Source organism: Pongo abelii, chromosome 18 (assembly GCF_028885655.2).
Source record: "Pongo abelii isolate AG06213 chromosome 18, NHGRI_mPonAbe1-v2.0_pri, whole genome shotgun sequence".
Classification (NCBI taxonomy): domain Eukaryota; kingdom Metazoa; phylum Chordata; class Mammalia; order Primates; family Hominidae; genus Pongo; species Pongo abelii.
The window spans coordinates 87,283,024-87,296,331 of record NC_072003.2 but is presented as its reverse complement, the minus strand read 5'-3'; the positions used below and the strand labels follow the sequence as shown (position 1 = coordinate 87,296,331).

Genomic DNA, 13,308 nt, shown 5'->3' with positions numbered 1-13,308 from the left:
CCCACTCCCCCGCCTCCCTCCAGGCATGAATGAGCGAGTGATGCAATCAGCCGGCCTCTTGCGAATCCGGAAAGCTCTCCGGAAAGCCAAAGCCGTCGCTTGCCGGCTAGTTCCCCGAGGCTCAGTTTATTTTATGGTCACACCCCCCCAACCATAAGGAAATGGGACTGGCAAGCCAGGACCTGCCCCTTGCCCTGTGCAGCGGAGAAGGAGCTGCCTAGACCCACTGATCTGACCCTGCTGAGCCCTGAGGGTTGGACTGGAGAGCTCTGGACTGGTAACATCTCCATGTCCCTGGGAACCCTGGGAAGAAGTGAAGAATCACCTCTTCAGTTTGGGTGAGGAGTGGAAGGGAATTTCAAGTATTTTATTGTAGGAATAGCAGCAAAAACACTGACTTTCAGACATTTTTCAACCAGACTTTCCTGGTGTGTAGTAGCCGTCTCCGCTCTGGCATCCACAGAATTGTAGCGGGGTGGTTAATTTCTGAGAGATAGGCAGGCGGCAGCCCGTCCCACACCACAGGACGTTTCCGGTGTCATCAGTTAATTAGCATGGATGTCTTTCCTCAGGGTCTGTTGCTCACATTGTAAAATTCCATAGGATTTGTTCAGCTGGGGAAAAGCCACCGGCGTCCTCAAGGCCCTGGCTGGCCAGACCTTTCTGAGCGTTACTCCCATGGGGAAAGAGAAGAGGTTACTCCCATGGGGAAAGAGAAGAGGCGCCTACGGCCTTTCCGATGCTGTCACCTTCCTGCAGTCTGAGCGGTGCCGGAAGGGCTGTGAGATCCGAGCTGTGTGGGTGGCCCGTGCTGGGCCTTTGCCCACTTCTGGGGTGTAGACGTTCCCACTGGCATATTTCAAGCTACTGACAGCGACGAATAACCTCGTGGGCAGAGGAGTGAAGGGTAGGGCAGCAGGCAGTGAGGGGTGTCGTGGAGTCAGTGCCTCGGGGTTAATATGATTTTACTTCATTTTAAGTTGTGGGGGTGGCTGTTTCCCCACCAGCTCACAGATCCCTGAATAGTGGCTCAGCGTGCCTACATATTACAACAGAACTCCCCAAAACCACACACACACAACACACACACACACACACACACACACACACACTGGCTCAGAGCTGGGTGCCTTACAGGGCTCAGGAGGACTTGCTGGTGTCTGGAGACCTGTCTAAGCGTGCCTGACCCCACGTCTCAGCGCCTCCTGGGGCAGGGGTTCTGGCCATCTGTGTGGGGTCACTCAGGCTTCTGAAGCACATGGTGCTATTTTGGGTTTCATCGTGTGCCCCCAAAGCAGCAGGGCAGCAGGGTCAGCTCTGCTCACCGCAGGCCCGTGTGGCCCCTCCCAGGCTGCCGTCCCCAGGTGACTGGCCAGGTAGTTCCAGGATAGCAGGACACCCCACTTCTGTTGGAATCCACAGAAGATCCTCTTTGAGGAAAGGGCCCCGCCCTCATGGAGTCTGGCAGCCGGGCTGTGCGTGGGTCTCACGGTCAGGTGAGGTGCTGAGTAGGTGCAAAAAGGTGTAATGGGTGCCTTCCAAGTGGCAGGGTCACCTTGCTCACCTGGGTCTCTGGAGGCAGCGACCCCACTTGAAGTCCTGACTACGGGACTCCATGGCCTGGTGTGGTTGGGGGGGTGAGGAAAGGTCCCTTGCAGATCTTAAGGGGCACCTGGGATCCAGCCCTTAGACCTAAAAGAACTGTGAAGTTTGTCAAAACAGGTCCCAGAAAGTCAGAACCTGCCCTAAGGGCTGGCATGGGACTGGAGCTGTTTAAGGAGCTTGTTTTTCTGGTGGACCCAGCCCTGGCCCTGGGGTGGGGGTGGGGTCGTCACCTCCCAGCCTACCCCGGAGCTGGAGCTGGCGTCTGCCCGTGAGCCCGTGGAACTCACCGCTGCCCTCTGTCTCAACAGTGCTGCTCACGGCCGTGAACTGCTACAGCGTGAAGGCCGCCACCCGGGTCCAGGATGCCTTTGCCGCCGCCAAGCTCCTGGCCCTGGCCCTGATCATCCTGCTGGGCTTCGTCCAGATCGGGAAGGGTGAGTACGTCCCCCAGGCCCCACCGGCAGCCCCTCGAGGCTTTGCCTGTGTGTCCTTCCCAGGGCATGAAGTCCCGTCCCTGGGTGCCTCCCAGTCCGCAGCTCTGCAGTGCTGTACAACATGGAGATTTCCCTCTGGGAAAATCACCCAGCAAGTGAAATCCGACCCAGAGGGGGACACAGGAGTGCTCCTGTGGGACAGCGTGGCCACCACTGGGAGGGGCTCTGGCAGGTTTTCTCATTTTTTATGCTGCGATGTCTGTGAGTCTTGAGAGCCCAGTTGATGCGTTGTAACCTCACCTGGGGGGTATGTGGAACATTCCAGGCCTGGCAGGGGCCTTGCCTGCCATGCAGGCCTCCCCTGCGCCATCTCACCCTGGGTCTGTCAGAGTCCCACGTGCTGTCGCCCCTCACCCTCCCCCGACGGGGCCATGCTCCTGGTCATGCTGTGATTTATTCATCATTCCATGGACAGGTGTGGGATTGTCTCTGTGTTTCTGTCTGCTTTTTAAAGAAGATGAGATAAGCATGGAAAACAAAACAAACCTGGTAACCCCATCACTCAGACGTGTCCACTGTTAGCATTCAGGAACAGGTGAGAGCAGGCTGGCGCACAGGTTTTAAGGCTGGCTGGCCCAGGCTTTGGTCTTGGGCTGTGTGATCTTGGGGAAATCACTGATTCTGAGCCTTTTTCCCAGCTGCTTTTTCTCTTGGGGCTGCTGGAAGGAATAAAGAGAGTGAGTGTGAAACAGCCCCCGCCCCTTGCACCTGCGTTCTCTGTAGACATGGACTGACACAGTTGGTATTTTGCTGGGTGTCTCTGGACCCTTTAACACACACCCCATATATCTGTGTTCTGTGTCTGCCTGCAGAGCCTCCACCCTTTCCACACTGCCATTCTGCAGTGAGGTCGGGCTGGGGTTTCATAAGCAGTTCCCATTTGTGTGGTCACAGACCCTGGGACACACTGTCCTTGGCACTGGATCCCGCCCGTGGTTGGGTGCAGTTGAAGTGGGGGGCCCTGTTGCTTGAGTCCAGCAGGGATGCCTCTGTCCGCAGTTCCTTCTGAGTTTGTCTCTATCCATGTTGGAGCCAGCCTAGGAGCAGAGCAGTTAGGAGCTGGCCTCCTTCTCTTCTCTCCCAGAGCCTCAGGTAGAGATGATCCGAGTCCTGGAGCTGTGGAGCTGTCGCTGAGTGCGGGCACCTGGCGGATGCACGCTCTGGTGACTCACAGTCACTGATGGCTGCAGAGAGGCTGCCTGGTCCCACATGGCTGTAGGGGAGGCAGGTAGGACCCCAGGGCTGCAGAGGACAGGGCAAGGACCTTGCTCCTAGAGGCAGGGAGGCCCCCACCCAGCAAGCTGTGAGCTGCCCCGCCCCCATGCACGGCCAGGCCAAAACATGCAGACACAAGGACGCTCCCTCCTCCTGCGTGGGGCCCTGCCTCAGGGCTGGGAGGCTGTCCTGTGTGCACTCTGCCACTGGTGGGCTGTGAACTGAACGGTGCCCAGCAGCACCCAGCACCCAGCACGCAGCTTTAGCTGAGCCTCCGCCTTGCTCCCGGCGCCCCCTGCTGGCTGTACATGGCACTTCGCCTTAGGGACAAAGGCTGGCTGCAGCTGGGGAGGGGTCTCCGCACCAAGCAGGTAACAGGGGCCTGCAGAGGGATGCAGGGCTATACTGACCTCACCACAGGGAGGCAAGCTCCAGGTGCTGGGGCCTGACTGTCTTTATCAAATGTATCAATCTGTACAAAGTCTGCAGCAGGCGTTAGTTACCTGCCTCATCAGCAAGGAGAAGTCCCGCTTGATTCCCAGGTGGCTCTGGAAGGTGGCCCAGGTCAATCCTTCAGGAGCTCGAGCCCATCCCCCATGCATGTGTCTGACCAGGGATTCTCAGAGCCGTGCAGGGTATCAGAGCCACCCAAGAGCTGGCAGGACAGGGCTGGCAGGAAGTCCCAATTCTGAACCTTCCTGGGACCTCAGGTTCCAGCACCTTACTCAAGAGAAGACGAGCTCATTCCATGGCTCCCTGGCACTCAGAAGTTGCCCAGGGAGGTGGTTGGGCCTGAGTAACATTTTACGGGCAGGAGACAAATCCATCCTGTGCCTCCCAGGAGTGGGCACGGAAGGGGTGCTTTGCTCGTGAAGGTCTTTGCTTGGCTGTGCTCATCAGATAGCCAGGAAAGATTTAGGAGGGGAACGTGATTTTTGTAAAAACAAATTTCGGTAGGGAGAGCAAAGAGCTTTTGTTCGACTTGAATACATAATAGCTTTATAATTCCGGTAGCTGTTGAAAGCGTCCTGCCACCGTGCTCCCCCCAGCAATTCCCTTCTGAGCTTTGGGATACAGTGCAGCGTCTGCAGAATTCCTGTCTCCTGTTTGGCTTCAAGAGATTTATTTTGTTACCAGATGAATGCCTTGCTTTTAGAAGATACATTGTGTTGACCCCTTTCTCCCAAAGCAGTTGTCGAACTTTATACCCCCAATGGACGCAAAGCCCTTGGGCAGCTGCCCCCTCCCCTCGCTGGTACCTGGCAGCAGCGCCCCCAGATACTTCAAGGCAGAGACTCTGCCTCAATTTTGCAACGATTGGCCAGCGGCCCTTTCCGGGTCTGGAGAATGCAGCGAAAATCTGGCAGAGCAGGCCTGGCCCACACACCTGTTCCTGCCTGTCCCGCACCCTGGGTGCCCTGCTCCGTCGGGCACCTCCTTGCTGCCCTTGGCCCCCAGGTGGGCTCTGTGCTATGGAAAGGCACTGGCCCTAGGGTCCCGTAGGCCCTTGGCTGACCGCACAGCCTCTTGCCTGTTTCCTCCTCATCAGGGAAGTTTGTAATCACCCCTTCCCAGTTGGCCGTCCGCAGAACCATCTTCTGTCCCATGTGCCGCATCTATGCCAGGTCCCAACGAGAACATGGCCCTGCATCCAGAGCTCATGGGAGGACATGAGAGTCATAGGCATATGAATGGGAGAGTCGCAGTGGGGCATAGGCGGGGCCCCGGCGCAGACCAGAAAAGCCCATCGGAGGGGTTGGGCCTCCCTAAGATGTGGGCTGGGAGGGGCAGCTGGCTGAGTGACAGGGGCGACTGCAGGGGCCTGAGTGGTCAGGAGCCCTCGCCTCCTCCGCGTCTTGGGGGACACACAGGCTTAGGTGTCACACGAGGTTCTGCGGTTAGTCCCAGCCTTTTCAAAAGGGAGACAGTACTCAGGTTTCATGAGTCCACGCTCAGGCTGTTCCCTAAGGAGAGGGTGGCTGGGCCTTCGCCTGCAGGGCGGAGGGTGGGAGCAAGTGCACAGGCTCTGCCGTCCGAGCCCAGCAGCAGCAGCAGCAGCACGTCCCTCCTGGAGGACACAATGGGACGCTTTGTGCTTTGCTCAGGCTGCAGCCTTCAGCGGTAGAACAAACTAATCTCTCCTTGAACAGTTACAGATTGGATAGTTGGGCAGATTAAAAAAAAAAGTTCCATAAAAACTTTCTTTTCCTTCTCCTCCCACATTGTACTATTGGAGGTCATTATTCCCCTGGAGCAAGATTTGCCCTTTCACTCTGTCCACAAAAAGGAAAGAAAGCCGCGACCTGCCAGGGCGGCGTGCCTCTTGCTGTCCTTTGCCCCAGGAGGGGAAAATGCTTCCCCTGGGCAGGGCTCAGACCCCCGCCGAATGGCTTTGCTGAGCTGCTGGGCCCTGGGTCCCGGTGGCCGAGACCCCTGGATGTGACCTGCACCTATGAGTAGGGCACTTCTGGATGGTCTCGTGTCCCAGGCGGTAAATATGTGTGTGCCACCGGGCTGTGGAGCAGGGGCCTGCATCTGTGTGTCATGTGACAGTTTTGAAATGATGGTTTTTGTTTGGTTCTTCAGCTAGTAGGTCCCCTTAGACTCAGAGAAGTGGGGTGCCCTGCCCCAGGTCCCACAGCCGTGAGCAGTGGGCAGGTCCCTCCCCACGCCCACTCTGACCCTGGGCGAAGTGTGCAGGGTCATGCGCTGCTGGGGGGAGGCCCACACCTCTGTTCCCAGGGTGCGTTTGGGTGGACAGCACTGGGCCCGTCTGCTCTTGGGAGGTTCGTGTCGGGTGTCGTGTGTTATGGGAAAGGCTGACGGGACAGTTCCTGAGTAACACGTCCATCCTGAGAGGGTGCAGGTCTGGAGGACACCCCTTCTCAGACTGGTCTCTGAGCTTCACTGGGCTTCCCTGAAGGCAGTCCGCTGAGCCCCTGCCGATCTCCCTCCTGAGGAGCTTCCTGGAGGAAGAGGTGCCGCCTCCCTCATCTGGCCCTCATCTGGCTGGGAGGTGTGCGGCCTTGTCTTGGTCCCCGCTTCCTGTGGGTGGGGGCATCCGGCCCCCAGACGATGTTTCTGACAACGGCCCCCTCAGTGGCCACAGCACATGCCCAGCTGCTGGGCTGTTCTGGTGGGAAAAACGTTTCACCCACACCTTGGCTGTCTGTGGCTCTGGGGTGTGGAGGGGTCACCTTGTGGATTGAGAGGCCCCCCCCGGGCTGTGGCTTAGAGCTGTTCCTTCTTCTGGGCCTGGCTTCACCTGAGTGTGTGTGTGGACCCCTAGCTGGGCTTCTGGGCACTCCCAGCAGAGCTCAGCCCAGCCTGCTCTCCGAACCCCAGATCGGGACTGTGGGCTTCTAGGGCGCCCTCCCGGAGAGAGGGTAAGGGCAGGTGCTAGATGTGCAGCTGCCTTGGGATTCTAGTTTTGCCGCCTCCTGGCCAGGGTGAGTCTGAGCCTCGGTGTCTTCCCCTGGGAAATGGGCTGTCCTCCCTTGCAGGGAGGAGGCCAGGCTCACTGCATCCCTGGCACGGGAGCCACCGCCATGCAGGGTCCAACAGCCCCTTTTCCTCACCTCACGCCCTGACTGCCACTTTCTCCTGGGGTGACAGCAAGAGCGGAGCAGGTCTGGGTGGGTGGGTCTCAGCCTCAGAGGGTCTGGTGCCGGGGCCCTGCTACCTGGATGCCGGGGGGAGAGTCGGTGAGGGACCCCACCAGGCCAGGGACCCTGATGCCCTGGGCCGGGTGCTCGGCCTCCTGGCTCCTAGATGCCCCCTTACTGTGTTTCCTTGTGGGAGAGTGAGCTGTCTGGGGCCTCCTCTTCTGTGGACAAGGATCCTGTCAGATCAGGCCCCACCCTGAGGACCCCACTTACCCTTAATCTGTAGAGGGCCCATGTCCATGTACAGCCACACCGGGGTTAGGGCTTCCACGTCTGAGTTTTGGGGGACAGGATGGAGCTTCGGGCCCCGCTCTCCTGGCAGGAAATAGGGCACGCCCCAGGGCCTCAAAGTGAACCCCAGCTGGGTCCAGGCTGTTAACCGAGGGAGGAGTCGGCCACAGCTCGGCCTCGAGCTGCCAAAGCTCACTTTCCAAAGAAGCTTCCAGGCTGGCCTCCCTGTGGGGTACTCCAGGGCGTCTCTCTGTGAGGCGTCTCAGACAGGCTCAGGGTCATGCAGGGACAGACAGGACATTGCGCTCAGGAGCTCCCAGATTGGTGCCAGGCTCGAGTGCGGCTCCGCTCCAGACAACCTGGGCCTGAAGCCAGGGCTGCGGCATTGGCTGCCCCAAGGGTGGGTACTTCGCGACTCAGGACACCTCTTTTGGGCCTCGAAGTCCTCGCAGTTGATAAAGGACGCTTGACCTGCCGCTTGCTCTGGGAGCTCTGAGTGTGTCCTGGGCCTGCCATGCTTCTGTGCTGTCGGCCTCGGGAGGATGACAGGCTGGGGAAGCTGGGGCTCTGCCGGTGCCGTGTGCTGGGACAGAATCAAAGGACGGGAGCGGGGCTTGTTTTCCCGCGGCCTTCACCTCCCGGTGCCCTTCGTCAGACGCATGGACAGAGGCCAGAGCAGCCGCAGGAAAAGGTGAGTGTGGGAGGCGTCATAGCCACAGCCCTGTGCTGGGGACAGTTCTCAAGGTCTTTTCCGGCCTGTGGAGTTGGAAAAAGCTTTTACTTCTGGTGTGAGGTTGGCAGTTCTAAGCAAAGGGCCCACTCCTTCATGAGTTTCCAAGACCGACAGACACTGTTGGTGGTCCAAAAGTGCCATCTGGTCACCGCCAGAACCCCCAAACCCAAATTCCTGCCCCATCACGGTTCCCAGACGTTAGACGGCCAGAGCGAAACAGGCATCTGAAAAGCGGCGCCATGGCCTGGAGTGGGCATGCACTCTGGCCTGGGGTGGGCATGCACTCTGGCCTGGGCTCTGGACCGAACCCATGTGGTGGTCACTGCACGTCCTCCCTGAGCCCACAGGGCAGCTATAGCTGTAGGATGCTGACCACACGGGACTCACAGCCACCTCTTAGATGAGGATCCATTGGCTGTGCACTCGGCTGGTGACTGAGAAGTGGGGTGTGAGCTGCAGCTGTCCTGCCCCTGACCATATCTGACGCACTGAGAAGCCAGGGAGGTCTCCCCTGGGTGGCACGGTTGGCCCCTCGTGTGGTGACAGATGCCTACAGACTGGCTTTAGCAACAGACATGCAGACGGTCCCGGTCCTGGCAGCCAGAGGTCCAGACCCAAGGTGCCACCTTCCCCTTCCAGCTGCCTGTGGCTCCAGGCATCCTGGGCTGGCTCCGGCTCTGTCTCCCCTGGATCTGTCTCCTCTGTGTCGCTGAGGATGCTTGTTGTCGGCCTTAGTGCCTACTCTAATCCGGGATGATCTTATCTCAAGGTCCTTCGCTAATTGCACCTGCGGAGACCGCATTTGTAGCTAGGACACATCCTGCAGCTCCACTGGACGTGAATTTTGGGGACACTGTTCAGCACACTCCACCTAGAGCCCAAAGGGGCCAGAGTGGTTGGAAGGCGGAAGGCCCCAGCACAGCAGAAAGTCCGCGCTTGAGGAGTGACTCTCTTGTCCCTGAGGTGTTTCCAGGGCTGGGGCAGGGCCCCGTCAGCCCTGAGGCTCCGGGATGCCCTCCCTCTCCACATTCCCATGTTCCCCAGGCTGGGCAGACTCTTCTCTCCAGGGACACCGCGTTCATGGGGAGATGTTGTCCTCTGAGTCAGGAGCCAGAGGGTTGGAGGGCTGGCCACGTCACAGAGGAGGGGGACGATCCCGTTCCCACGTGTGTTTGGCCACTGGGGGCGTCCCTGGGCCCTGTCAGCAGGATGGCTTTAGCCACGGCGGAGTCTCCCCTCCAGCCTCTGGGTGGATGGTTCCCATGGCCGCATCTGCCTGACTCAGGGATTAAGGCCGCTTTTCCCTGAAGTCATCTCCCCAGGGCCTTTGGAGCGCTCGCTCCCACTGCAATTACCCCGTTCTCGAGGGGATCCTGCTGACGGGGCTGCTGTGCCGGGGTCGCCGCGGCCTTTGCAGTTTGCCTTCCCCCAACCCGGGGTTTGGCTGTGCGTTTGCTTTCACGGCAGCCCCACCAGCCCCTGAGGAAGATGCCTCTTAGGCACAAGGAAGGGGCTGGAGGGCCCCACTCAGGCTCTGCGCTGGGTCTGTTCTCGCGTCTCTGTGGGCTCTGGCAAATGTCACCGTCTGTCCACGGTGATTCTCTTCTTCCCTCCCCTGTCACGCTGTCCCCTCCTTGTGGGTGGAGGCTGACTGGATAGCAGACTGCCCGGTGTGGAGGCTGGGTGGTTGCTGGATGAGTGGGCTGCTCAGCCATTCCTTCCAGTCCTGCCCAGTGCCTGGGGCTTCATGTCGAAGCCAGGACCAAGCCCAAGTCTAGGGTCCATGGGAGGGAAAGCTGAGAGGAGCTGGTCCTGTCCTCCCGGCAGGGGTGTTGGCTCATGGCTGATGCCTTGTCATGGTCTTCTCGCACAGGGTCTCAGCCTGGCGCCTCTGCCACCGTGGGCTCTCTGTTGTGGGGGGGTGTCCTGTGCATTGCAGGACATCCAGCAGCATCCCCGACCTCCTGCTCCATGCCAGTGGCGCCCCACCCCGCCATCGTGACAGCCCAGGTCTCCCGGCGTGCAGAATGCCCCCTGGTCATGCTGAGAGGTGCGAGGGTGCTGCCCCCAGGGTTTGACTCCTGTGTTTGTCTAACTCCCACCTCTGGTGCATCTCTCCCCTGTGTAGCGTGGAGTCGCTGGATGAGTGTGGCGGCCTCCCTGTGTCCAGCTGCCCTGGGCTGCAAGCAGGTCCCTCCTGCAGCCCTCCAGGCCACCCTTAAGCAGAGCTGGACCAGCCTGGCCAACATGGTGAAACCCCATCTCTACTAAAAATACAAAAATTAGCCAGGCGTGGTGGAACTCTGTCTCAAAAAAAAAAAAAAAAAAAAAAGTTACCCAGGCCTTAGGGCTACCAATGTCTGGCTCCTGCCTGAAGACCTCATACCATGTCAAGCCTCGGTATATTGTCCTTAGCAAAAGCAGCCGCCCTCTGTGTAGGATGAGCCGCCTTTCCTGTCATGAGGTTGGAGGTCGGCTATGAGGATTGATGTGTCTGGCGGGGACCGTGGACTGAGGCCTCCTGTCCATCAGCTCCGGCTGAGACCGGGAGTGGTCACAGTGAATGGGGCACGTGTTTCCGGCCTCCAGGGCTCACCTTCACCCCCTCCCACCGTGAGTGGACAGATGCTCCCCCCAGCAGAAGTAAGTGGGCAGGACACAGTAAGGCTCTGCAGATGTGAAGGGTCTGCACATTCCAGAACATTCCATCAGAGAGCAGATGGGAGAGAGGCCAGAGGGGCTGTGGGCGTCTTGGCTGAGGTGCTGTGCAAAGTGCCCTGTCCTGAGCTGCTCTGAGCTGCCCCCGCTCCAGGTCTGCAGGGTCAAGCCCTGCCTGCTGACCACCCGGTGACCAGGATACATCACACACAGGCAGTGGGCCCTCGAGCTCCTTCTTCTCAGGAGATCAAGGCCTCAGCAGGGCAGGGTGGCGGGCAGCCCTCAGGGAACCCACCAGCATCCCCAGTGTAGGCTGAAGATCAAAGGCCCCGGCGCACCTGGCATCTGGGACAGACAGACCTGGGGGCAGAGCTGCAGGCATCCAGCACACCACGGGAAAGCAGGTGCAAAACAGGAACTGGGTCCACCCATCAGGAAGGGACCCCACTGTGGGCTCTGCCGTAGGAAATCTGGTGCCACCTTTGAAGTGCGCACTTTGTTTGGGGTAATTGCCAAGGTCTTATGGGAACCTCCCGTCACGGGTCCCCTTTGAAATTTGCTCACCTCATCACTCTGCGGTATTCCCTGGACCACCAAGGTGGTTCCCCTTCTTGGGCCCCCATGGTGACCTGTGGTCCAAGGCCACATGGTGGGACACAGCAGCCCCGGGGCCTGTCCCTGCCTGGCCCTGTGAGACGGGCTGGTGACTTTCCAGCAGGAAGGATACTGTCACACACGGTTCTCAAATGAACTAACAGTCCACAGCCTGACCAAGATTTCCGCTTGTGCCTCCAGCTGTGTATGCGCCTGGCAGGTAGGCAGGAGGGGACCCGGCTCCTTTGTTCCGGTGGTGTCTTTGGTCTTATTTCCAAGTTCTCCTTCCTGAAGCGCAGTGATCTGTGAGACTGGTGTCTGGGCAATGTATTCCGGGCTCGAACACACCAGGCCCATTTCACAGAGGAGGTAACAGCCACAGAAAGGGCCAGTGCTGTCCTAGCAGCCAGGTGACCTTCCGGAGACACCCCTTCCCCCAAAAGACATGTCCTCCTGAGGAACCCGTGAATGCTGGTGGCCTTATTTGGAAAAAGGGTCTTCGCAGATGTGACTGAGGTTCAAGTTTTGAAATGAGGTCCTTCTGGAATAGGGTGGAGCAGTCACGAAGTCCAGTGACGCGTGTCCTCAGAGGACAAAGGAGAGAGCTCTGCACACAGCACAGGGCTCGTTCTCGGCCCCGGCAGCCCTGCCCCTGCCCCTGCCCCAGCTGCAGCTGGCCACATGCTCAGCACGGTCCAGGACAAACCTATGTTCTTGCCCAGGCCTGTCCTGCCAGCCCTGGAGGGAGGGCGGTCTGTTCCGAGCTCCTCGTACCCCAAGAAGCAGGGCCCTAGTGGCTCTGGGCCCTTCCTTATTGCTGTAGCCAGGATGCAAACCGAGGTTTCCTGGCTTTGTACTGCCTTGACACTCATGTCATGAGGTCTCAGGGAACCTTCTTGAAGGCAACTGGGGCTGGTTGACCCCTCCATCCTGACCTCCTGTAGACAAGCGTCTGAGGAGCCCTCCTGGGCAGTGGTCAGAGCTGCCTGTCCCCTCTCAGGTGGGCACAGGGCCTCCAGCGGGGCCACATCCCTCTGGTTGTGGTTGGAACCCCGCACCCTCCATGTGCCTCAGCAGGTACATACCATTTGTCACAGTGAAAAGCCTTCACCCCAGCATTTTTGTTTGCTATGTATTTTGCTCCAGGAACATTCTAGAACTGGTAGCATGACCTCTGTTCAACGTTCTCTAAGCCAGCATTCCTTTCTTTGGCCCCTGCCAGGTGATGTGTCCAATCTAGATCCCAAGTTCTCATTTGAAGGCACCAAACTGGATGTGGGGAACATTGTGCTGGCATTATACAGCGGCCTCTTTGCCTATGGAGGATGGTAGGTTCTGGAATGTCTGGGTCCCTTGGTCTGGGGACATACAGTCCCTGATGTGTCCAGGAATCCCAAATCTCCCAGCCATCAAGGGGCAGTTAAAGGGAGTGGACAGTATGGAGTAGCAGGTGATCCTCCAGATTCACCTACATCCCGACGAAGTGTGGGGAGGCCGCCTGCTGCAGCCCTACTCTGGCTCTAGCTCCACGTCTCGGTCTTGGCGAAGGTGGCAGGTGGAGGCAGCTGAGCCCTGCGGCCCCTCTCCTCCAGGCCCCAGCCTGACTCCTGCGCTCAGGCGGGCCTCACAGGGACCTGAGAATCACCCCAGTAGGGCGAGCAGGCAGGGAATGTGTGGGAGGGTCTGGAAGGGGTAGCAGGGACCCCCGGAACAGACAGGAGGCTGAGCTCCCACTCCGGGTCTGCTTTCCAGCCCAGCGAGCAGACCGCCGGGGGGCGGGCTCACCAGCTGCCCTGGGATGCTCTCTCCCCGGTGATTTATTTTCCCTGATGAGAATCATATAATTGAACGCTGTTCTCTAAATTTTAGGAATTACTTGAATTTCGTCACAGAGGAAATGATCAACCCCTACAGGTACGTGCAAGAATGGATGGAGCCGTCTTTTTTCCTTATTTTAATGTGAAGCAGGAAGCAGCCACATTCCACTCGAAGCCTGTTGGTCGGCTCAGGCCTGCTCACAGTAGGGCCGTGACTGGGGCCTCTGGGGCCAGCAGATGTAGGGCGGGTGGCTTCTGGCCGTGTGTCCTTGAGCACGGTTTCTCCAGAGAACAGG

General features: G+C 59.0%; 1 protein-coding gene across 1 annotated transcript in view; it reads left to right on the top strand.

Moving 5' to 3' along the window:
- The window catches only part of SLC7A5 (solute carrier family 7 member 5), a 39,252-nt gene that overhangs the window by 15,339 nt on the left and 10,605 nt on the right, over window positions 1-13,308 (top strand). The window contains exons 2-4 of the mRNA XM_002826735.4: window positions 1,914-2,039; window positions 12,418-12,523; window positions 13,065-13,109. Coding sequence (XP_002826781.1) covers window positions 1,914-2,039; window positions 12,418-12,523; window positions 13,065-13,109 — 277 coding nt within the window. The remainder of the gene's footprint in view (window positions 1-1,913; window positions 2,040-12,417; window positions 12,524-13,064; window positions 13,110-13,308) is intronic.